This window comes from Nerophis lumbriciformis, linkage group LG26, assembly GCF_033978685.3.
Source record: "Nerophis lumbriciformis linkage group LG26, RoL_Nlum_v2.1, whole genome shotgun sequence".
Lineage (NCBI taxonomy): Eukaryota > Metazoa > Chordata > Actinopteri > Syngnathiformes > Syngnathidae > Nerophis > Nerophis lumbriciformis.
This window is the reverse complement of record NC_084573.2, coordinates 29,107,501-29,134,521: the sequence shown is the minus strand read 5'-3', so window position 1 is coordinate 29,134,521 and position 27,021 is coordinate 29,107,501. Positions and strand designations below refer to the sequence as shown.

The 27,021-nt window shown below is 36.5% G+C and overlaps 1 protein-coding gene across 3 annotated transcripts in view; it reads left to right on the top strand.

Annotated features, from left to right (window-relative positions):
• The first annotated feature begins 18,734 nt into the window (after positions 1–18,734).
• riox1 (ribosomal oxygenase 1) overlaps positions 18,735–27,021 on the top strand; it is a 23,353-nt gene continuing 15,066 nt past the window's right edge. Inside the window, exons 1-4 of one of the 3 annotated variants that reach the window (XM_061987050.1) lie at positions 18,735–18,872; positions 23,888–24,040; positions 24,120–24,259; positions 24,332–24,431. In XM_061987050.1, coding sequence (XP_061843034.1) covers positions 18,786–18,872; positions 23,888–24,040; positions 24,120–24,259; positions 24,332–24,431 — 480 coding nt within the window. In that variant the 5' untranslated portion in view covers positions 18,735–18,785. The remainder of the gene's footprint in view (positions 18,873–23,887; positions 24,041–24,119; positions 24,260–24,331; positions 24,432–27,021) is intronic. The other 2 variants (XM_061987051.1, XM_061987052.1) reach the window with 2 other exon arrangements.

Below are 27,021 nucleotides of genomic sequence, written 5' to 3'. Positions count from 1 at the left end.
GAGATATTGATGTTGAAAGTGTTAAAAATGTTTTACTTATTTTTAACACTTTCATGAGTGGGACCCATTTGGATCCCCTAGAATTTTTGTGGGATTTTTTTAAATTGTCATTGCTCAAAAAATAATAATCAATGATGTTATGAATTATTGACCTAATTAAGGTTCTTATTACATTCCATCAAATGTTCCACATATAATTTTTTTGGAGGGGGGCATTAAAAAAACAGGGTTTTCTTTGATTAAAAAAAGGGCATACAAAATAAATATAAATAAAAAATTAACGGTTAGTTCTGAAGTTTATCTGAACACTTAAGAGTTAAAAAAAAAAATTTATGACTTATTTTTAACACTTTTATGAGTGGGGGTGTTTTGGATCCCCAATAATTTTAGTGGGATTTTTTTTTACCATTGTCATTGCTTCAAAAATAATAATGAATCAAAATTGATGTTATGAATTATTGACCTATTCAAGGCTCCAATTACTTCACATCAGATATTCCACTTGGAATTTTTTTGGGGGAAAATATTTCATATAATTAGTTTGATATTTAAAAAAACGTCTTTTTTTTTTTTTTTACATAAAAGGTATACAACAAACATTAAAAAAATATATAATAGACAGATGTGGAGTATACTTAAGTGTTGATAGTAATAAAAAAGGTTTTTCTGAGTGAGACCCGTTTGAATCCCCAAAAAATGTTAGTGGGATTTTTTTTTTTAACTGTCGTTACTCAAAAAATAATAATGATCCTGGAAGAGTTAGGGGCTGCTAATGATAATCAATGTTGTTATGAATTATTAACATATTTAAGGCTCCAATTAGTTCACATTGAATATCCACTTAGAATATTTTGGGGGTGGAAATATTACATATTTTGTGTGTTTGCCATATCAAAACAAGGTTTTCGTTGACAAAAAGAGCATAAAATAAATAAATAAACAATAACAAAATGTATAATTGATGGATGATTCTGAAGGTGATTTAAAGATTTAAGTGTTGAAAGTTTAAAAAAAAAAAATGTATGACATATTTTGAACGTTTTTCTGAGTGGTACTCGTTTGGATCCCAACAATGTTTGTGGGATTTTTTTTTTTAACTGTCGTTCAAAAAATAATAAAGTTAAAAAGTTTAAGTTAAAGTACCAATGATTGTCACACACACATTATGTGTGGCGCAATTATTCTCTGCATTTGACCCATCACCCTTGATCACCCCCTGGGAGGTGAGGGGAGCAGTGAGCAGCAGCGGTGGCCGCGCCCGGAAATCATTTTTGGTGATTTAACCCCCAATCCCAACCCTTGATGCTGAGTGTCAAGCAGGGAGGTAATGGGTCCCATTTTTATAGTCTTTGGTATGACTCGGCCGGGGTTTGAACTCACAACCTACCGATCTCAGGGCGGACACTCTAACCACTAGGCCACTGAGTAGGTCAATGAATTAAATGAATGAATTAAAATCAATTTTGTAAAGATTTATTGACATATTTAAGGCTCCAATTACTTCACATCAAATATACCAATTCAAAATAATTTTAGGCAAAAGATATAAAAAAAAAAGTGTGTGTTTGCCACATAAAAAATGGCATTAAACACAAAAAAAACAATAATAAAACTGACGGTTGAATCTGAAGTTGATCTAGAGATTTAAGTGTTGACTGTCAAAGAAATTACTAATTTGAACACATTTTTGAGTGGAGATCCCCAAGTTTAGTGGGATTTTTTTTAAACTGTCAATGCTCAAACAATAATAATGTTATGAATTATTAATATTTAAGGCTCCAATTACTTCACATCAAATGTTCCACTTTTGAACATTTTTCGGAAAGAAAATTTTACCTATTTAGTGTTTTTGTCATAAAAAAAAAACGGTTTACTTTGCCAAAAATGACATAAAAACATTTTTTCAACTTCCTATCAAAAGACCTGAAGTTGATCTAGAGCAGGGGTCTCAGACATGCGGGCCAATTGCGGCCTGCGAGACATTATTTTGCGGCCCGCACCTTAATATGAAAATGTAATGTTAGTGCGGCCCGTGAGTTTTATATGAATGGCGCTTGACAGCATCACACTTGCCAACCCTCCCGATTATTCCGGGAGATTCCCGAATTTCAGGTCATCCATTCTCTCAATGTCTGCCGATCTTCACCCAAACAACAATAATAAGGGCGTGCCGTGACGGCACTGCCTTTAGCGCCCTCTACAACCTGTAGAAACAGCGTGCCGGCCCAGTCACATATTGTATTTGGCTTCTGAAAACACGTAAGTGACTGCAAGACATACTTGATCAACAGTCATACAGGTCACACTGAGGGTGGCCATATAAACAACTTGTGTGTCGGTTGAGGTGGGCGGGGTTGGGGGTTGTGTTACGGTGTATATATATATATATTTATATATATGTATATATATATATATATATGTATATGTGTATGTATGTATGTATATATATATATATACACAGGTAAAAGCCAGTAAATTAGAATATTTTGAAAAACTTGATTTATTTCAGTAATTGCATTCAAAAGGTGTAACTTGTACATTATATTTATTCATTGCACACAGACTGATGCATTCAAATGTTTATTTCATTTAATTTTGATGATTTGAAGTGGCAACAAATGAAAATCCAAAATTCCGTGTGTCACAAAATTAGAATATTACTTAAGGCTAATACAAAAAAGGGATTTTTAGAAATGTTGGCCAACTGAAAAGTATGAAAATGAAAAATATGAGCATGTACAATACTCAATACTTGGTTGAAGCTCCTTTTGCCTCAATTACTGCGTTAATGCGGCGTGGCATGGAGTCGATGAGTTTCTGGCACTGCTCAGGTGTTATGAGAGCCCAGGTTGCTCTGATAGTGGCCTTCAACTCTTCTGCGTTTTTGGGTCTGGCATTCTGCATCTTCCTTTTCACAATACCCCACAGATTTTCTATGGGGCTAAGGTCAGGGGAGTTGGCGGGCCAATTTAGAACAGAAATACCATGGTCCGTAAACCAGGCACGGGTAGATTTTGCGCTGTGTGCAGGCGCCAAGTCCTGTTGGAACTTGAAATCTCCATCTCCATAGAGCAGGTCAGCAGCAGGAAGCATGAAGTGCTCTAAAACTTGCTGGTAGACGGCTGCGTTGACCCTGGCTCTCAGGAAACAGAGTGGACCGACACCAGCAGATGACATGGCACCCCAAACCATCACCCAACCATGCAAATTTTGCATTTCCTTTGGAAATCGAGGTCCCAGAGTCTGGAGGAAGACAGGAGAGGCACAGGATCCACGTTGCCTGAAGTCTAGTGTAAAGTTTCCACCATCAGTGATGGTTTGGGGTGCCATGTCATCTGCTGGTGTCGGTCCACTCTTGTTTCCTGAGATCCAGGGTCAACGCAGCCGTCTACCAGCAAGTTTTAGAGCACTTCATGCTTCCTGCTGCTGACCTGCTCTATGGAGATGGAGATTTCAAGTTCCAACAGGACTTGGCGCCTGCACACAGCGCAAAATTTACCCGTGCCTGGTTTACGGACCATGGTATTTCTGTTCTAAATTGGCCCGCCAACTCCCCTGACCTTAGCCCCATAGAAAATCTGTGGGGTATTGTGAAAAGGAAGATGCAGAATGCCAGACCCAAAAACGCAGAAGAGTTGAAGGCCACTATCAGAGCAACCTGGGCTCTCATAACACCTGAGCAGTGCCAGAAACTCATCGACTCCATGCCACGCCGCATTAACGCACTAATTGAGGCAAAAGGAGCTCCAACCAAGTATTGAGTATTGTACATGCTCATATTTTTCATTTTCATACTTTTCAGTTGGCCAACATTTCTAAAAATCCCTTTTTTGTATTAGCCTTAAGTAATATTCTAATTTTGTGACACACGGAATTTTGGATTTTCATTTGTTGCCACTTCAAATCATCAAAATTAAATGAAATAAACATTTGAATGCATCAGTCTGTGTGCAATGAATAAATATAATGTACAAGTTACACCTTTTGAATGCAATTACTGAAATAAATCAAGTTTTTCAAAATATTCTAATTTACTGGCTTTTACCTGTGTATATATATGTATATGCATATGTTTATATATAGATATATATCTACAGTATATATAGCCCCTGCATGCTTTCATTATTCAGTGTGTGGCCCTCAGTGGATGTTGTCTTACTTACAAACGTGTCCGTCCACTCGGGGGATGAAAAAGCTCACGTCTGCTGTGGTTTCCTGAGGGGAGCCCGGCACATGTCGACCACATTGCGGCCGCTGCGTAAACACCAAAATAACCGCAGCTGTGTAAAGGCTGAGATATTTGGGGTTTTTATACGCACAAAAATGTCAGGGTAACGACCACAGAGCAGGGACACAACACACGACAGACGTGTGTTGTGTTCTTCAACCTATCTTGAAAGTCCAAATCAATCACATCAAGTCAACCAATCACATTTCAAACAGTCAAGCAGACTGCATCTGAAATAATAAAGCTACACCTTAGTTATGTAGGTCACATTACGAAAAATAACTGGCAAAAAGTAGAGGACTTAAAGGGGTGCCTTGAGGAACGCCTCCGTTATGTAAATCACAAGTTCAACATTTGTTCAACACGCCTTTATTTGGTTTTAGTCGTGATTAGAATCAGAATAAAACACACGACAAGTGGCGGTTTTAGTATTGAGCCTCATGGGCGGCATTCCCTAGGGGGCGCCACAAGGACGAGGGGGAAAAAAAGATTTGTATTCATAGTACAATGAATATATAGTACGGACCCAAATTGCCGCGCTGGATATTTATTAAAAGATATAATAAAAGGTAAACAAATAAACAGTTAAACACTGAAATTAAATCAGACGTGTATATGAATAATAACTCAAACAAACAACAATAAAAACAAATAAAATGGAATCAAAAAAACTGAACCAAAATATTGATGGTATAATTGTCAATTTTCTATATTTGGCCATGACGCATTTGCTAAAAGCGGGTCAAAAACTTAAAAAGGAAAAACTCACTTATGTTGCTTCTTTTTGTCGTTTTTTTTTTTTTAAATGTCAATAAAACAAAAGTAAAGGAGTGAATACAATTACAGTAGTTTCCGGACTAATAAATTGCACCCACTAAATTTTAGAAGAAAAAAAATATTTATCCATATATTTGCCGCCGCAGACTATAAGCCGCTGATATATACGATGTGAAATGAGGTATTTACCAAAAATGTTTTTTAAATGTTTATTTACATACTTTAATTGTTTCCAAACTGTGTCTGTAACACGGCAGTAAAATGGCTGATCAAACAAAACAGAAGTCACCGTCATGGACCCACAAGCTGCGGAAACTAGCTCTCCAATCAGCTAAACAGACTCAAAAACTCCATGGTGACGTTTTGGTAAATTATGAAACTCAAACAATACAAAAGGAATATATAGTTAATAATACTAACACACTCGTAAACGTGTTAGCTTATTAGCTAATGCCAACAACGCTAGTTTGGTGCGCGTTCAAATACGCATGAAAAAATTCCTACAGACGTCACACATGGTTTAGTAAGTCGGAATTGTTTTAGTTGTATTGCATAACTTACAAATGTTGCATCCGGTTCAAAGCACTAAATGGGAGGACACTGCAGCACCTGCATTTAGCGAACTCGTCCAAAAGATGGCACCATAGCACAAACAATAAAACACCTTTATTTTTCATTTTTGAACTGTTTGAATTATGGCCATCAGCGGGGGTGGGGGGGGAATCCCCAAATTAGACGCACGGTTTTATAAGCCGCAGGGTTCAAAGTGAAGGAAAAAAGTAAGTGCTTATATAGTCCAGAACAGACATGGGCAAATTAAGGCCCGGGGGCCACATGCGGTCCGTTTAGCTTTTCAATCTGGCCCGCCGGACATTCCCGAATAATTTTTTTAGATCTTTAAGATGGAAAGTGTAGCTGCCATTATGATGTGCAGTGATGTTTTCTCATGACCATAAGTCTTGAACTATACAAAGCATTTCAATGGTTGGAATCTGCGCTTTTGCATGATATACTAGTTACCATGGTCATCTAATTAGCTACTATGGTAATCTAATTAGTTACTATGGTAATCTACGTCACAGCAGCTCAGACGAGGCACCAAGCAGTGTGGGCGGGAAGCGTTTCCACAGACGCGGAAGGAGATTTTCACAACAAAGTTCTAAAGCTGAGTGATGTATCAGATTGTAGGTGGGTTTATTTTGTACCCTTCGCGTTCGTATTTCACTGTTTGCTGCGTTTCACTTGATTGTAAAATATGTCGATCGAAAAAGGGTGTGACATTCATATTTTGTCAATATTCAGTGTTTTATCCTTCATAGAAAAATGTAAAATTCCATTACGTTTTTTTAAGGCGGTCTGTCATAATGTTTTTAGCATTCAATCAGACATTATTGTGAGGTTTTGTATTAGTGTTCCTAACAACAGATATGCCGGCCCCAAGACACATTTTTTTCTCTAAATGTGGCCCCCCGAGTCAAAATAATTGTCCGGGCCTGGTCCAGAATGTACATTATGCGTGCTGTTATTTCTCAGTCAGCCTTGTGTTAGAAGTAGGGATGTCCGATAATGGCTTTTTGCCGATAGCCGATATTCCGATATTGTCCAACTCTTAATTACCGATACCGATATCAACCAATACCAATATATACAGTCGTGGAATTAACACATTATTATGCCTAATTTGGACAACCAGGTATGGTGAAGATAAGGTCCTTTTTTTTTAAATTAATAAAATAAAATAAGATAAATAAATTAAAAACATTTTCTTGAATAAAAAAGAAAGTAAAACAATATAAAAACAGTTACATAGAAACTAGTAATTAATGAAAATGAGTAAAATTAACTGTTAAAGGTTAGTACTATTAGTGGACCAGCAGCACGCACAATCATGTGTGCTTACGGCATACTTGCCAACCCTCCCGAATTTTCCGGGAGACTCCCGAAATTCAGCGCCTCTCCCGAAAACCTCCCGGGACAAATATTCTCCCGAAAATCTCCCGATTTTCAGCCGGAGCTGGAGGCCACGCCCCCTCCAGCTCCATGCGGACCTGAATGACGACAGCCTTTTTTCACATGGGAGGACAACAGGGTGACAAGAACTAAATCATCCAGACTAGAGATAAATGGTATTATTATGTTTATCTTACCTAAAAATAAATATATTTATTAATTTAAAAAAAATAAAAAATACATTTTTACTATATTTTGCTAAAAACATCAAAATTAATTGTATTTTTTATTTTTTCTGACTCCTTGTTACATCCAGCCATAGAATTATACATTAAAATAAACATATTTGAAATAATTAATTTTAAATTATCATAATAATTCATTTAAAATGACCATATTTAATTATTAAAATAATTGCTTGTTTATCAACAACTTTAGCATTTTATTCATTACATTTTGAAGCTCTCAGAAGCCAAGTTATGTTATATTCTTTAATATTTATTTATGCAAGTTTGAAGTATCAATTATCCAAACACAGTTTTGTTTGCTTATTTTCAGGATGTATGTATATATATATATATATATATATATATGTATATGTATATGTATGAAATACTTGACTTGGTGAATTCTAGCTGTAAATATACTCCTCCCCTCTTAACCACGCCCCCAACCACGCCCCGCTCCACCCCCCGACCACGCCCCCCACCTCCCGAAATCGGAGGTCTCAAGGTTGGCAAGTATGGCTTACGGACTGTATCCCTTGCAGACTGTATTGATATATATTGACATATAATGTAGGAACCAGAATATTAATAACAGAAAGAAACAACCCTTTTGTGTGAATGAGTGTGAATGGGGGAGGGAGGTTTTTTGGGTTGGTGCACTAATTGTAAGTGTATCATGTGTTTTTTATGTTGATTTAATAAAAAAATTGTTTTTAAAAAGATACCGATAATTTCCGATATTACATTTTAAAGCATTTATCGGCCGATAATATCGCACATCTCTAGTTAGAAGTGACAAAGTGCATTATTATGATGATTATTATTGTATATTTTTACTATAACAACTTTTTCTTCCCCCCCAAGGGTGCCAGGAAATGACATTTACACAAACCTATAGTGGTGGTTGTGAAAGCGTTACAATTAGCGACATCAATTTAGCATGACTTCTTCCATAACAAGTTGTTGTTGTTTTTTCTTCCACGGGGCTGCGGCCGCTGCCCCGGATAAAGGGTTTGAAGGCAAGCAGAGGTGCACGCACATGTGTTTACTTTTAGCGGCTGGCAGCAACCGGAGACTTCCTCCGGCTGCAAACAGCCCGGGTCCTGTCAAAAAGCAGCCGGGGGGGGGGGGGGGCCTCCATGCCCGCTAACGAGCAAACACACCAAACACACGGCGCATTAATGCCCACAAAAACACCAGTGCATTTGAAACCTGGATCATGCGAGCGTGGGTTTGATCCCTGCTCCTTGACACACTGAGAGCTTTGTCTGCAGGTTTTTCTTTTTTTTTCTCCCCCGTATTTGCTGGGCCGACTGTCGGTAAACACGACACAGCCGACAAACAAGCCGTGCGGCGTGAGCGCCATTGTGTCACGTCTTCCTGTAAACTCCTCTTTTATTGTGAAATCCTTCTGGTGCGGTCGACCTCAGCCAGGCCTGACTCACAGGTCTGGAACCTGGAAGTTGTTAGTCCAGGACAAAAGTATTGCCCAGGAAAAAAAGTTGAATATTTTGTCGGAAAATGGAATGTAAATTAAAGACGGGATTTATGGATCTTTTGAAGGGTGTCGTTCAAAAGAATGTTGTAGCTTGTGCAGCCCTTTGAGACACTCGTGATTTAGAGCTATATAAGTAAACTTTGATTGATTGATTGAAACGATTGACTCGTTATTATAGTTTTTTGTTTTTTTAATCAAGGGAACAACTACTTTCAAGATGCACAATAAGGAGGCACTTGAAGAAAAATGGGCTGCATGGTTGAGTCGCCAGAAGAAAGCCATCACTCCAAATTACTTTGTTCCAGAAGTTTTGAGGCTTGTTTCTATGCTGTTTGGCGTAATGTAAGCTTTGTGACATTTGCGCAGAAATGGCTTTCTTCTGGCGACTCGACCATGCTGCCCATTTTTCTTCAAGTGCCTCCTTATTGTGCATCTTGAAACAGCCACACCACAATTTTTCAGAGAGTCCTGTATTTCAGCTGAAGTTATTTGTGGATTTTTCTTTGCATCTCGAACAATTTTCCTGGCTGTTGTGGCTGAAATCTTTGCTGGTCTACCTGAATCCCTAATTTTCCACTTCTTAATCAGCGTTTGAACACTGCTGATTGGCATTCTCAATTCCTTGGATATCTTTTTATACCCCTTTCCTGTTTTATGCAGTTCAATTACCTTTTCTCGCAGATCCTTTGACAATTCTGTTGCCTTCTTCATGACTCAGAATCCAGAAACATCTGTGCAGCAATGGAAGAAAGATGCAATGGTCTGTAAGAAGCCCAGAAACTCACTGACCTTTTATACACACACATTAATTACAAACAAACAGGTCACAGGTGAGGATTGGAACCTTGATTAGCCATTCAAACCTGTTTGTGTCAACTTTTGTGCATGTTATCAGATCAAAGTCACCAGGGTATGTAAACTTTTGATCAGGGTCATTTGGGTACTTTCTTTTGTCATTTTGATTTAAAAGGAGTAAACAGTTGTTTGCCAATAAATAGCTTCACACAACCATTAAGCATGAGTGGAAGAAAGGTTTTTGTGTTATCATTCATATTCTCTGAAGAATGGCCAAGAAATCATAAATTCTCCCAGGGTATGTAAACTTATGAGCACGCCTGTAAATGGAAAAAATGTTCAATCCAGTCTATTTGGTGTTTTTATTAAAATCTATAATCAACAACCAAAAATAAAATAACCTAAAACTAAAATCTCACACATGATTGTAATTAAACACAATTAAATAATGGAATTATTTGTAATGAAAGAAAAATGCCCCCCAAAAAATCAGGTCCAGCCTATTCATTATTTTAATTAATAAATGTATTAAAACCAAAAACAATTAATATAACTAAAATCTGACAGAGGATCTTAACTGGATGTAATTTATTTTATTTTCAGGGAAATATTATTAAATACATTTAAAAAAAAGACCAAAAAACAAGAAGTCTGTCGAGTCCTTTCAGTGGTGTTTTTTTAGAGTCCAAATGGTGGTTTGGGACTTTGCAGACGTGTGTCAGATGGCAGCCTTCTTGATTGCTACTTCAACGACAATTCAACACAATAACTTGTGCATGCAGACCACAAAATGCTGAGGCAGCAGAATTCCTGTCATCACAGGACCCAGCATTTACATGAAGCCCAGACCCAACCCCCTTCAACTCACAACTCATTTGTTTGCACATCAGAATCATGAATTATTGTGTTATTATTTTAAAAGCCATTGTTGCAAAAGTGGCAACCATATTATTATTATTATCATTATTATAAGCACAAATTAATTGTTAAAAGTTTGGAAATATTATACAATAAATTAATAACAAATAGCTCTTTGCTAATGACAGTAGAGGTACACTTTATACATGTGTGATTTTATAGCAGCCTCTTGTGGTGAGAATGTGTATTACATTTAAACGGCGTATTGTTTCCATCACAGGGTACAAATATTGCAATGTGTTATTATTATTATTATTATTATTATTATTATTATGCACTGTACGTCACAAGCTGAATATGTGAGATGATTATTTTTCTAGGGAATATTTTTTAATTTATGTTTTTGACCTTCAACACATTAACCTGTCATGTCATTTATCCTGAATTCCTTCATTAGTTTTTAATGAAAAAGCAAAGTATCTGATATCCATCTGAGTTGATTTACGATTGTTTTATGAAAACCACAGTGCTTGATATCATTTATCCTGAATTCATTCATTATTGTTTAATAAAAATAATGAGTGTCTGATATCATTTTTCCTGAACTCATTCATTATTGTTTATTTAAAAGCCCAGGGTCTTATATCATTAAATCGGAATGTATTCATTGTTGTTTAATAAAGAAACACAGTGCTTGATATCATTTTTTCTCCTAAAATGATTCAATGTTTTTTAATAAAAACTACAGTGGCTGATATCATTTATCCTGAATTCATTCTTTATTGTCTAGTTAAAAGCCCAGGGTCTGATATCCTTAAATCTAAGTGCATTCGTTAATAGTTAGTAATAAAACATAGTGTCTGATATAATTTTTCTGAATTAATTTATTATTGCTTGATATAAACTATTGTCTGATATCATTTATCCTGATTGCATTCATTATTTTTTAAATTAAAACTACAGTGTCTGATATATTTTTTTCCCCAAAAAATGATTGAATATTGTTGAATAAAAACTACAGTGGCTGATATCATTTAACCTGAAGTCATTCCTTATTGTTTAGTTAAACACCCAGGGTCTGATATCCTTAAATCTAAGTGCATTCGTTATTGTTCAATAATAAAACAGTGTCTGATATCATTTTTCTGGATTCATTTATTATTACTTGATAAAAACTAGTGTCTGATATCCATTTTATGAATTAATTTATTATTGCTTGATAGAAACTAGTGTCTGATATCCATTTTATGAATTAATGTATTATTGCTTGATAGAAACTAGTGTCTGATATAATTTATCCTGAATTCCTTCATAATTTTTTTTTAAATAAAAACTACAGTGTCTGATATAATTTTTCCCTAAAATGATTCAATATTGTTTAATAAAAACTACAGTGGCTGATATAATTTAACCTGAATTTAATTCTTTATTGTTTAGTTAAATGCCCAGGGTCTGATATCATTCAATCTAAATGTATTCATTATTGTTCAATAAAAACCACAGTGTCTGATATAATTTTTCTGAGTTCATTTATTATTACTTGATAGAAACTATTGTCTGATATAATTTATCCTGAATTCATTCATTATTTTTTTAATTAAAACTACAGTGTCTGATATAATTTTTGTTCCCCAAAAAATGATTCAATATTGTTTAATAAAAACTACAGTGAATTTAACCTGAAGTCATTCCTTATTGTTTAGTTAAACACCCAGGGTCTGATATCCTTAAATCTAAGTGCATTCGTTATTGTTCAATAATAAAACACAGGGTCTGATATCATTTTCCTGGATTCATTTATTATTGCTTGATAAAAACTAGTGTCTGATATCATTTTTATGAATTCATTTATTATTGCTTGATAGAAACTAGTGTCTGATATCATTTATCCTGAATTCATTCATAATTGTTTTTAAATAAATACTACAGTGGCTGATATAATTTTTCCCTAAAATTATTCAATATTGTTTCATAAAAACTACAGTGGCTGATATAATTTTTCCCTAAAATTATTCAATATTGTTTCATAAAAACTACAGTGGCTGATATAATTTAACCTGAATTTATTATTTATTGTTTAGTTAAATGCCCAGTGTCTGATATCATTCAGTCTGAATGTATTCATTATTGTTCAATAAAAAACACAGTGTCTGGTATAATTTTTCTGAGTTCATTTATTATTGCTTGATAAAAACTAGTGTCTGATATCATTTATCCTGAATTCATTCTTTTTTTTTTTTTAAATAAAAACTAGTGTCTGACATCATTTATCCTGAATTCATTTATTATTATTTAATTCAAAGTATGGGGTCTGATGTCATTAAATCTGATTGTATTCATTATTGTTTGATAAAAAAAAATAAAAACCCTGCCTGATATTATATTACTGGATTCATTCATTATTGCTTAATAAAAATACAGTGTTTGATATCATTTTTTTCTGAACACATTCATTGTTACTGAACAAAAACTACAGTATCTGATATCATTTATCCTGAATGTATTCATTATTATTTGCTTAAAAGCCTAGTATTTGATATCATTGAATCTGAATGTGTTCATTTGTGTTTAATAAAAATCAGAGTGGTGTCAAAGTCGTTTTCACTGAGGGCCACATCGCAGTGATGTTTGGCCCCAGAGGGCCACGTCTAACAGTGAATACTATTAATACACCATTTTTTAAATGCATTTTATAAGTAGAATTAAAAAAAAACTAAAATGTTTAAAAAATATATGGTAAGTTGCAATAATTTCACCTCAAAATGTAGTGTATATTACTGTAAATGGAAAAACAGTACTGCTGTTTTTATGGTTAAAAAAAAGCAGCTCAGTTGCCAGAATTTTACTGTAAAATTTACATTAGTTTTTTTTACTGTAAATAAAAAAATACAATTTTACAGTAAAATTTTGGCACCTGAGTTGCCAAATTGTTTAGTTGTTGTTGTTTTTTTTACCGCAAATCAACAACTGTAGATTACTGTAAATGCCAAAACGGCACCACAGTTTATTACAGTAAAGAAAAGTACTGTTTTTTCATTTAGAGAAAAATGCTGTAAAAACCACAGTAAATTTCACAATTTTACCATGAAATCTATTGCTACTTTTACATTGCACAACGTGATGGATAACTTGCTTTGAAATAATTATTATTAGTATTTATTTCTATTTAAAAAATGGTTTGATTGTTTGATAATATATTTTTGCATAATTAGACAATATTTAAGTTAATATCATTTGCGATTACATGGAGTAATTTTTTTTTTTTCTCCCAAAATAGAAAGAAAGAATACATTTAGTAAGAAAAGTTACAGTACTTTGATACATATTATTTCCAGGCTTTCTAGGGCCAAATAAAATGAAGTGGCAGGCCAAATCTGGCCCCCGGGCCTTGAGTTTGACACCTGTGACCTAAATGCAGTTGTTATTTGTTAAAAAAAAAAAAAAAAAAATACAGTGTCTGATATCATTTAACCTGAATTCATTATTTATTTCTTAGTTAAAAGTCCAGGGTGTGATATCTTTAGATCTGAGTGCATTCGTTATTGTTTAATAATAAAACACAGTGGCTGATATCATTCATCTTAAATTCCTTCATTATTTCTTGATTAATCCCCTGTGTCTGATATCATTAAATGTATATGCATTCGTTATTGTTTCATGGAAATTACAGCATCTGATATCATTTTTCCTGAACATCATTCTTTTTAGCTGTAAATAAAATAGTGTCTGATATCATTTTTCCTGAATTAATTAATTGTTGTTAAATAAAAAGCACAATATCTGATATAATTTCATATTAATTTATAATGATAATAATAATTATTATTATTATGATCTATAATAAAAATAAAAATAAATATTATTATAAATGAATATAATAATGATAACAATATTTTTGATATTGTCATTTTTATAATTAATATTATATTAATATGATAATATTTATTTATGTATATGAATGTATTATCGAGCATATATTCGGTATTCATTGAATTATTGCAATGTCACTTTTATTATTTCCTTAAAGTATTTTTTATCACATATTCTGTGCCTATTCATTATTAGACAATGTTTTTATTCAGCAAATGTATTATTTTTATTACTGAATAATATCCATTATATACAGTGTTCATCTACCAACTTTGCCATATAAACATTCTTTATATTTTATCCATATTGGAAGTTGTTAATATGTTCATCTTTAAAACACCGGAAGTGAACAGAACAGCAATAACTGGGCAAGTGTAGGATTAATTAGGCTGTGCATCTTCCTACTCCTTTTCGGATCGCATGTTTTGTGCAATTTGTGTCGGTCTGTTGGAAATAAACCATAGACCATAAACCATAGACCGTAGACCGTAGACCATAGACCATAACCGGCATTATGCACTGATGTTGGCGATGACGAGTTTGATTCACAGTCAATTTGGATCGTTTGTGTGTGTGTGTGTGTGTGTTGGGTATGTGTGTGTGTGTGTGTTCTTGTATTTCTCCTCTTCTTGAGACATCAACAAGGAAAAGTACCTTCCATATGAGGACCGGTGAACAAGTTAGGACATAAATCATGGTCCCAATACAGAAAACCATTGCATCTAATAGAGAGCCAAATACTAGAGTCCGTGAACATTGCTCCAAAGTCAGAATTTTTTGTTGATTTAATGTGCATAAAAAAATAAACATTGACAGGTGCAAAGGCAGCAATACATGATAAAACAAGACGGCAGCTAAAGAAGGACTTCCCTATTCATCCCCGAAAAACCCAGCCAGGTGAACAGCTGATTTTACGACTTCCGGTGCTGACGTAAGACAAGAATGAACAAATACACTATGGTACTAAGACTATAGTGGCCATTAACAGTTAGCTTCTACAGCTGGGTTGCCTAAAGTGCGGCACAGGGGCCATCTGTGGTCTGTGACTCCTTTGTCATCGGCCTTAAGCACATTACAAAAAACAACAAATTTAAATCTCATTTGCACCCCTGGTGGTGAAATCTGTCAAAATGAGGGTGGTCCCAAAAAGGAGGGATTTGTCAAATTGACCGTGTGTCGGTTTTAAAAGTGCTCCCCCGCTGGTCAACGTATGAAATAACAAGTGTGTGTAAAAAATTTGAAGTGCTCCCCCCTCTGGCCAATATATGAAATAACAAGTGCGTGTAAGAAATTGAACTGCGCCCCATTTGGTCCAAATTTAAAACATTTAAATGAATAAAAATGTATATAGAGACATACTGTAATAACTTGAAGTAAATAATGAAGATTAAAAAACAATTACCAACAAAAAATGTAAAAACTTTTTTTTTAAAACTAAAAACAGTCTTTTTCCTCACAAAGTGTCAACTTTTTTCTGATAAAATTGGGAACAATTTCTCATATTCTTTCTGCTTCTGTAATATTGCAATATTTTCTCGTTAAATTATTTGGTTTTTGGTGAAATTATTACTTTTTAATGCAAAACGGTGACATTTGTCCTAAAAAATTCAGACTTTTATCGCAACATTGCCAATTTTTTTTTGTTGTTCTTGTAAAACAGTGACATTTTTGGAGTAAAAGGATGACGTCTGTCATAATTTTGCCAAGTAAAATTCTGATTATTGTTATAATTTTGCCAAAATGTTAAAGTTTTCTTATTAAATTGTGACTTTTGTTGACTCTTTTCATAAAATTGCCAAATTGTTCAGCTTTTTTTGTAAAATTGCGACTGTTATTGAGTAAAATTCCAACTTTTATCATAATATTGCACACATGTTAAATTTTTTCTTGTAAAATTACGACTTTTATTATAATACTGCTAAAATTCTACCTTTTTCTTGTGAAATTGTGACCTTTTCCTTGTGAAATTCCAACTCATTTTTCACAACAAGCTTTTTTATGTTTGCATGGTATGTATATATTATTAATGTTGCAAATACAAATCTTTATATATCTAGAAAGGCATTTTTCGGAGGTCTGAAGAAGGTAAGAAATACAAAAATGTGTGTGTGTGTGTGTGTGTGTGTGTGTGTGTGTGTGTGTGTGTCTACTTCCACCACAGTGCTCCTGGAGATGAGTGTAATTGTGTCACCAATTGAGGAGAAAAAGAGGACATTTGAGCATGGAGGAGTTTGGTCTACGTCATGTTGTGCTCGGCTTGGCAATGTTGATCCTGTTTTTAGTCCCGGAAGGAAGACCCCAGCAGTGTTCATTTGGTTCATTTGGTCTGAGTTTGAGTCATCGACCTGTTTTCCAGGTCTTGTTGTGATTGAGTTTTTGAGATGCTCGGCAACAACCTTCGTCAAAGTGGTTTCAAAGACGACTTCAAAGATACGTTATCTTTCATTCTTGATATTTTGGTGGACGGAATTGACTCAATGTTGAGGAATTTGACGAAAGCCAGACTAAAACTACGTGGATTAAGATGACATCACTAAAGCTGAAATACATATTTTTGTCAAAACACTTTGACTGCAACTAAATGTAAAAACTGCTGTCAGAATGAACACTGAGATGGACATTTCTAGTCAAGAAAAATAACGCTGGGCCCCAAAGTGCATTATTGGTCAATTAGGAGAGGACGTCTGAGGACATTTTTGTTCAGTTTAAAATTAAAAAATAAATCAAATTATACATCCATCCATCCATTTTATTTATGTATTCATTTTGTTGTTTGTTCTCACATTCCGACAATTTGTACATCAGTTTGCCCACTAAATAGTGAACAAATATCTATAATGTATATATATATATGTATGTGTTTATATACAGTATGTATATATGTGTGTGTGTGTGTATACTACATATATATATACAGGTAAAAGCCAGTAAATTAGAATATTTTGAAAAACTTGATTTATTTCAGTAATTGCATTCAAAAGGTGTAACTTGTACATTATATTTATTCATTGCACACAGACTGATGCATTCAAATGTTTATTTCATTTAATGTTGATGATTTGAAGTGGCAACAAATGAAAATCCAAAATTCCGTGTGTCACAAAATTAGAATATTACTTAAGGCTAATACAAAAAAGGGATTTTTAGAAATGTTGGCCAACTGAAAAGTATGAAAATGAAAAATATGAGCATGTACAATACTCAATACTTGGTTGGAGCTCCTTTTGCCTCAATTACTGCGTTAATGCGGCGTGGCATGGAGTCGATGAGTTTCTGGCACTGCTCAGGTGTTATGAGAGCCCAGGTTGCTCTGATAGTGGCCTTCAACTCTTCTGCGTTTTTGGGTCTGGCATTCTGCATCTTCCTTTTCACAATACCCCACAGATTTTCTATGGGGCTAAGGTCAGGGGAGTTGGCGGGCCAATTTAGAACAGAAATACCATGGTCCGTAAACCAGGCACGGGTAGATTTTGCGCTGTGTGCAGGCGCCAAGTCCTGTTGGAACTTGAAATCTCCATCTCCATAGAGCAGGTCAGCAGCAGGAAGCATGAAGTGCTCTAAAACTTGCTGGTAGACGGCTGCGGTGACCCTGGATCTCAGGAAACAGAGTGGACCGACACCAGCAGATGACATGCCACCCCAAACCATCACTGATGGTGGAAACTTTACACTAGACTTCAGGCAACGTGGATCCCGTGCCTCTCCTGTCTTCCTCCAGACTCTGGGACCTCGATTTCCAAAGGAAATGCAAAATTTGCATGGTTGGGTGATGGTTTGGGGTGCCATGTCATCTGCTGGTGTCGGTCCGCTCTGTTTCCTGAGATCCAGGGTCAACGCAGCCGTCTACCAGCAAGTTTTAGAGCACTTCAATATTTGGCATATTTATGAAAGACAGCCTTTTTAGAAAAGAGCAATAATATCATTATGTGGCAAGCAAACTTTTTTGTGCGTTAAATTAGATTTCTTAATGTGAAACCCAAATCCCCACATTTGATTAATGTTTTTAAGTATTATTAAAATATAAGAACATGAAAAAACAACAACAACAACAATTAAAACTTTGTTTTTATTGGAGAAATTTAAGATGTTTTAGATTATCCCAATTTTTATGTATTTACTTTTTTTTAACCTATTTATATTATTTCTTACTTTACTTTTTTTTGACATTTTTTTTATGTTGATTGCTCAACCTGCTGAATATTTGAAAATATTAAAATGTTTTGAAAGTGCCTTCATTTGTTTGTTTATTTGTGAATATATATTGTTTGTGTGTTCAATTGTTCAATAGGAAAACATATTTTTTAGTGAAAAAAAAAACATACACATACATATATATATATATATATATATACACATATATATTTAATTAGAACAGCTTAAAATGTTATTTGTCTTTTTACTCTGCCATTTTTTTCTTGCATTTCCACATTGTTTACATCATTTGCCACTCAAGTGAGTGAACAAACCTGTAGTTCTTCACTTCCTAAGTGAGAGGGCGCTAGCGAGTCTTGCCGTGCGCAGTTATACATAACAGTTCCCAAAGAAGACGGAGGCGGAGGTTGATGACGTCACAGAAAAAAAAATGGAGAGAAAACACATGTCGGCTTTTGCCTTGTATCAAACACTAGCCGAGGAACTGCCGCCCCCAGCTAAGAAGCGTTCATTGCAGGTAAAAACCAAATACATACATACATACATATAATATACATTTATCTAATTATTTATTTGTAATTTGGTGTTCGTAGCTCATATACTAACTACACTCTGCTAACTGTGCCTAGCATGTTGTGCTTTGCATAATAATGTCTCGGCATGGACAACAAAAACTGTTATTTTATTAATATTATTTTACGAATGCATCCTAATCTAATACATCCATAGTGTAGTAAGCAGTGTCATTTTACTGTTATTTACTGCAGAGTGATAATAATAATAATAATAATAATAATGGACAAGCGTTAGGAAATGAATGGATGGATAATGGTTACAATTAAGATTTAAAAAAAAATTATAATTGCGATTTTTCTCTGTAAAATTCTGATTATATTTGCGATTTTTATATGTTATATATAAATGCATAGTACTGTGGTAATAACGAGTGAAGGAAGCCTTTTAGACTATCATTCAACATAATATTGTGTTATTATGTAATAATTACCGTATTTTCCGCACTATAAGGCGCACCTTCAATGAATGGCATATTTCAAAACTTTGTTCATATATTCTGTAACAGCTTCTTCCCTCAGGCCGTAAGACTCTTGAACGCATCATAATTACATTAAATTATCCCCTCAACTCCCCCCAAAATGGATTAACTCGCTGGAATAAAAAAGACAATATAACATACATCCATAAACGTGGACACGTGAAAAAGTGCAATATATTTATCTGTACAGTAATCTATTTATTTATATATATTGATTTATTTTATATATATATTTATATATTATTTATATATATATATATATATTTATTTATATATGCACCTTATTGCTTTTTTATCCTGCACTACCATGAGCTTATGTAACGAAATTTTGTTCTTATCTGTGCTGTAAAGTTCAAATTTGAATGACAATAAAAAGGAAGTCTAAGTCTCTAAGTCTAAATATATAAGGCGCACCGGATTATAAGGCGCACCTATGCATCCATTAGATGGAGCTGCGCTAAAGGGAATGTCAACAAAACAGCCAGATAAGTCAGTCAAACTTTATTAATAGATTACAAACCAGCGTTCTGACAACTCTGTTCACTCCCAAAATGAATAAACAGCTGTTTTATTATTTTCCCCGAGGTAAAGTCAGTGACGTGGTGTTTTGTTTATCTTTTAACAACAGCGAGGTATAACATGTAGTGCAAAATGTATACCACACAGTGGAGGGGAACTTTTCCCTGATTCAATAAACAGGTAAAAAACAGTGATACTGTTATGGCAAATCAAACGTTAGTGCAGTCACAATATAGTAACATTCGAAATAGTGCAGAGCAATAACAATATATCAATAACTCAACGTTGCTCAAACATACCTGCCAACTACTCCGGTTTTCCCGTAATTAGTACGGTTTTCATCAACCTATTCCGGGTTACGGTTGCAGTGATAAAAAATACGGTTTTTCGTTAATTAAAAAAAACAATTTTTTAAAAAGTTTTATTCACGTAATCGCGTAACAACAATGTCAATCGACACTGCTTCCCGTAACTTCCTATCGAGCCATTCCGAATGCCATGCGCAAGGCTATTTATAGCACCGCTGCCAAGCACGAGGCACCTGTTGCCATTGTTTCCAAACGAGCGAACGATCATGGAATCAGCCGGAGAAAAATCGCATACGAGTCTTAAACCGAAAAGAAAACTGCAGTCATTCCGTGAAGAATATTCAAAAGCCTATCCGGGAATAATTATCCGTTCCAAAAAGGGTGAAAACTACGCGAATTGCACCTTGTGCAGACAAGATTTTTCGATCGGACACGGAGGAATTAGCGATGTAAAAGACCACGTTGGGACAAAAAAACGCAAGTCTAATGCCGTTGCTAGCGATACAAGTGGAAAACTTTCAACGTTTTTCGTCGCCCAAACAGATTCTTTGGATGTGATAAATGCCGAAGTTTTATTTACGGAGGCAATAATTGAGCAAACAAAAAGGTAATGACACCAATGTTATCTATTGGAATTGTTTAGTACTGTTATACTGTTTAAAGTGTTTATACTATTTATGCTTTCAAGTCCAAGTTGAAGAAATCTTGTTAAATGTTGACAGCATAACTACCAAAATACAGAAGTATGTCCTTAATATTTTTGCAGTGCTATTTCTGTTGAAAAGTTAAAATGATTACATTAGAGATGTGATGTGCCACTTTTCAAGTGTCTGATGGCTTAAATTAATTTTCATTAATTTTTCATATTTTGAATTCTTTTGAAAGGCTTACAAAAAAACTACATTTGAATTGTAATTCCATGCTATTGACAGGACTATTAATTTTAATGAAGTTAGCTTACCATGTTTACAGTATGATAATTGTGATAGAAATGTGAATTTTAGGCACAGAATATTTTATACAATTGAACAAGGCAGTAGATTATACAAGCTTGGACAGAAAGTTAATAATGACACCAATTTTTTTTTTTATGGAATTGTTTAGTACTGTTTTACCATTTGTTTACTGTAAAAAGTGTTTATACTTTCAATTAACAAATTGAAGTCTTGTGAAAGGTTGACAGGATAACTGGCATTAACTGTCAAAATAATTTCAAACTATTGAAGTTAGCTTACAGAATAAACATGTCAATCAACCCATATGATTTTTGCTGTAATATTTTTGTTTTGAAAAGTCACTGTGACTGATAGAAAAGTGATGGTTTTAGCAACATTTTAACCTGTCTGAATGCTAATAATCATTTTGCGTCGGGGGGCGAAGCCTGAACCCCCCACCAGGACTTTGTCCTGGACCTACCGGGGCCTGCGGCCCCTGGACCCTGGCTACTAGGTTTTTCTGATTTCAAAAGTTGGCAGGTATGCTCAAACGTTAATGTCCCACAACACAACACACAAAATAAACATGTAAAGCTCACTTTATGAAGTTATTCCTCATGCACGAATCCCTCAAATTCTTCTTCTTCAGTGTCCGAATTAAACAGTTGGGCGAATATTGCTGCTCTCTGTTCAACAACCCACTGTTCGAGTTTGTCCTCCAACTGTAGCCATCTCGCTTTGTTCCCTCGGAAACTGTTTAGTCTTCTTTACTTGGCGCAGGTCATCACGTTGCTTCCTCCACTTCCGCACCATTGATTCGTTAATGTTAAATTCTCTCGCTGCTGCTCTATTCCCGTGTTCTACTGCGTGACTGATCGCCTTGAGTTTATACTCTGCGTCGTAAGCGTGTCTCTTAATAGGAGCCATTTTGGGGTCTTTACATAAAGTTTAGGTCTCGCAACTACGGTGAGCAGCCGCCAACTTCTTTTTCCCCCGTAGAAGAAGAAGTTCTTCTTCTACGGTAAGCAGCCGTAGAAGGGGGGAAATGAAGTCGGCGTATTTACCGTAGTTGCGAGACCTGTTGTGGCTCAATATTGGTCCATATATAAGGCGCACCGGATTATAAGACGCACTGTCAGCTTTTGAGGAAATTGGAGGTTTTTAGGTGTGCCTTATAGTGCGGAAAATACGGTACTTAAAGGGGAACATTATCACAATTTCAGAAGGGTTAAAACCATTAAAAATCAGTTCCCAGTGGCTTATTTTATTTTTCAAAGTTTTTTTCAAAATGTTACCCATCACGCAATATCCCTAAAAAAAGCTTCAAAGTGCCTGATTTTAACCATCGTTATAAACACCCGTCCATTTTCCTGTGACGTCACATAGTGATGCCAACACAAACAAACATGGCACATAGAACAGCAAGCTATAGCGACATTAGCTCGGATTCAGACTCGGATTTCAGCGGCTTAAGCGATTCAACAGATTACGCATGTATTGAAACGGATGGTTGTAGTGTGGAGGCAGGTAGCGAAAACGAAATTGAAGAAAAAACTGAAGCTATTGAGCCATATCGGTTTGAACCGTATGCAAGCGAAACCGACGAAAACGACACGACAGCCAGCGACACGGGAGAAAGCGAGGACGAATTCGGCGATCGCCTTCTAACCAACGATTGGTATGTGTTTGTTTGGCATTAAAGGAAACTAACAACTATGAACTAGGTTTACAGCATATGAAATACATTTGGCAACAACATGCACTTTGAGAGTGCAGACAGCCCAATTTTCATCAATTAATATAATCTGTAGACATACCCTCGTCCGCGCTCTTTTCCTGAAAGCTGATCTGTCCAGTTTTGGAGTTGATGTCAGCAGGCCAGGGAAGCTAGGGTCGATATTTTTCTCTTGATCATCTTCTGTGGCATAAGGGACGGTGTGAGCCAAGACATCCAGGGGGTTTAGCTCGCTCGTCTGCGGGAACAAACTGCCGCCATTGCTTGCCGTGCTACCGAGGTCCTTTGTCCCTGAATTGCTCACACACTCCGGCAGATTCAATGGGGGTCTGGCGGCAGATTTCTTTGACTTTATCGTTGGAAATGCATCTGCTTTGAGTGTCGCAGGATATCCACACATTCTTGCCATCTCTGTCGTAGCATAGCTTTCGTCGGTAAAGTGTGCGGAACAAACGTCCAATTTCTCGCCACTTTCGCATCTTTGGGCCACTGGTGCAACTTGAATCCGTCCCTGTTCGTGTTGTTACACCCTCCGACAACACACCGACGAGGCATGATGTCTCCAAGGTACGGAAAACAGTCGAAAAAACGGAAAATAACAGAGCTGATTTGACTCGGTGTTTGAGAAAATGGCGGATTGCTTCCCGATGTGACGTCATCGCTCCGACGTCATCGCTCCGAGAGCGAATAATAGAAAGGCGTTTAATTCGCCAAAATTCACCCATTTAGAGTTCGGAAATTGGTTAAAAAAATATATGGTCTTTTTTCTGCAACATCAAGGTATATATTGACGCTTACATAGGTCTGGTGATAATGTTCCCCTTTAAAAAAATATTTTTTGCAAACATACTCAGTTTTTCTTCTACGTCGTGCTTATAATCTAGTAATAACAACTAAAAGCTGTACAGTGAGGTCATTTTTCATTTTTTATTAATTGCACAAATTAAAACCTGGATGTTGATTCAATTGTGTTTTTTTAAGGTGACCACGACAAAGAAGAAAGAGGAGAATGGGGCTGCAGATGCCAACGTCAACATTGCGAGTCCTGCGAGGAAAAAGAAGAAGAAAACACGGAGGAAAGTCAAGCGCCAAGCGGCAGGCGCGGGGGAAACGTCAACACAGACAATCGCTGATGTGAGTTTCTGTCCTAATCAACACTGAAAAGGTGGCCACTGTGGGAATGTCTCATGGAGATGCTGCGTTCCAAACGCAGGTGCATGAGGGCGCAAACGCGGGCGAGGAGACCTTAGATGCGTTCCTGGCCGAGCTGGCGAGAATAAACAGCAGCAAGGAGCGCGCCAGCAAGCTTTTCCAGTGGCTCATCGACCCCGTTCCCGCCAAGGCCTTCTTCAGGTAGCTAGAGAGCGTTAGCGACATTTAAGGAACGGCGAGATCAAATGGTATAAGCGTTGTTCCTTCTCTCAGAGAAACATGGGAGAAGAAACCCATTCTTGTTCAGCGTAAAAATCCAGATTACTACAAGGGATTATTCTCCACAGAAGAGTTTGATCGCATTCTACGACAGGTAAGCAGGGGGGCGTCCAACTTTATTTTAGATATCTGACACTGTAATTGCTGCACATTTGTCGCCTCCTTGTGGATAATGTGAATAAATCAGGGTAATGACCATGAACGTCAATTTGAAATGTACATAGCTCAGCATTTTTCCACTCATGATGCAGATAAACTAACACAAAAAGTCAACACACATTTGTGGATATTATAAATAATGTCCAAGCACAACACATACCGGTAATTCCAAATTACACCCATTTAAATCCACTACAATGCATTATGGGGAAAATGCAAAACATTCTCTCCACATTCATTCATGTTTGGTGCATTTTAGCGGCTCGATATTTCTGATTGATTACAAAACTTTAAGGAGGTTGTCACGAAAGTAAACAAGGTAGGAGTCCAACTTTCACATACTCTTAATATCCAATTATATTAATTATTTATTTTATTTTATTTTATTTTATTTTTTTTATTTTATTATTATTTTTTTTTATGTCCTGTCCAGCTTCTCAGGCAAATCATATAGTTGATGTAGATGCCCATGTCGGCTGTTCAGATTTACTTTACAAAAGAGAAGTGTAGGATACTTCTCTTGTTGCCTTATTTGTATTTGACTTTATTAAATGTATTTATATTATCATTTAGTGCAGCCGGGCCGGAGCAGGAGGGGATAGAAAGAGAAAAAAAAAGAAGACAGAGGGGGAAATTGTGGGGACAAGAGGGGGATTAGACAGAGAGACAAAAACAACAACAGCAAACAACAACAACAACAACAATAGAGCAACATCAGCAAATTTGACATGTACAAATATGATGGTAAAAGTAATAGCAAATAAGCAGTTAGCGAAAAAATAAAAAATAATACAGAAATGACAATGAGCATTATTACACTACAAATGGATCAATACAAATACCAATAGAAATAGCGCTATTGATAATGAACAATACCAATAATTTACCTTTATTATCAACAATACAGTTGTTTAAATGCAACAATACATATACGTAATGATAACTTGAGATACGAAAGAATGCAGAAAAATGGGGGGGGGAGAAAGAGAAGCAACCTACATTAACCTTGTAGATTGTTATAGTCACAATAGGTTAAGCTTTGTCAGTGTGCCATGTGTTACACCCAGTTTACCCTAGGGCAACAACGTTAATATATGTTTGATGAAACGTGATTATGTGCATGAGTGTAAGTATGCATATGTACTTGTATATGTACAGAATGTGTATATGTGTTTGTACAATGAATGTATATGTACAGAATGTGTATATGTGTTTGTACAGTGAATGTATATGTACAGTATGTGTATGTGTATGTTTGTATATTGAATGTGCGTGTGGATGTACGAACATTAGGTAGGTAAATATGTACTGTATTTGTGTATGTATGTGGGAGCGTAGGTACCTATGTACGTATGTGAGCATATGTGAATTTGCATGTACAATACATTCGACTCCCAGAGTGCGTGGGAGCCAGAGCACGGCCCCATCACCCCCGAGAGCCCAACCCACAAACAGGAGGCGTGGTGCCCAGGGAACCAGGGACCACCGCCCCCACGCAGCCAAGCCGGCCAGCGACAGGAACCCCAGAGCCCGACCCACCGTACCGCCCACAAGGGCCAGCAGCAGGCCGCAGACAGACGCACCCGGCAGAGGACAGGGCACGAGAAAAGCAGGGGACAGCCAGACCCCAAGCCAGCGAGAGACCACACCCCACACGGGCAGAAAGGCGAGACGCCCCGCCCGAGGGACCCAGAGACTCCCCGCAACCGGACGGGAAGACCGCCCCCGCCCCACCGGCAACCGGGCCCCCACGAGCCCACCCCCCACCCCCGGAGAGCGCGGCGAGGCCAGCCCCCGGCCACCCCACCCAAACCGGCCGCCGCAGGACCACCCAGGCACAGGGCCACGGGAACCACCCACCCCACCCGCAGGGACCCCAACGATGGAGATGGAACAACCAGCAACCGCCCCGCCGAGCCCCCCCCTGAGGGAGGGGAAAAATTAAAAAATAATATTAATAAAATATATTAAAAAATAAATAAATAAATAAATTAATTAATTAATTAATTTAAAAAAAAAAGAATTAAAAGAAGATCACAGACATGCTGACAAACAAGGTCACTACCCCAGCAACTGGCCGACTCGCAGCACCTCGGAATACCTTGCAGCACCAAGCTACCACAATAGACGCAGGGACTAGGCCCAACAGGCCCCAACCAAGACGGGCACCCGGAAGGGATGGACAGCGGGACCCAGGAGCTCCAGACACGCAGTTCGGATGCAGTAGCCTGAGGCGTCGACCCCCGTCTGACAGGCAGGCCCAGAGCGTACCCCCAGAAATATACATACATACATACATACACATACACACATACACGTATACATACCCACACATACACATATATACATATACATACACATATGTACACATACACATATATAAACATACATACATACACACACATATACATACATATACACAGTTCGTCAGCCCCGACAGCCATCACGAGCGCGCGCTGCCACCAGTCACAACATCAGCCACACCCCTGCACCAGACCCAGCAGCCACGGGCGCCCACACCACAA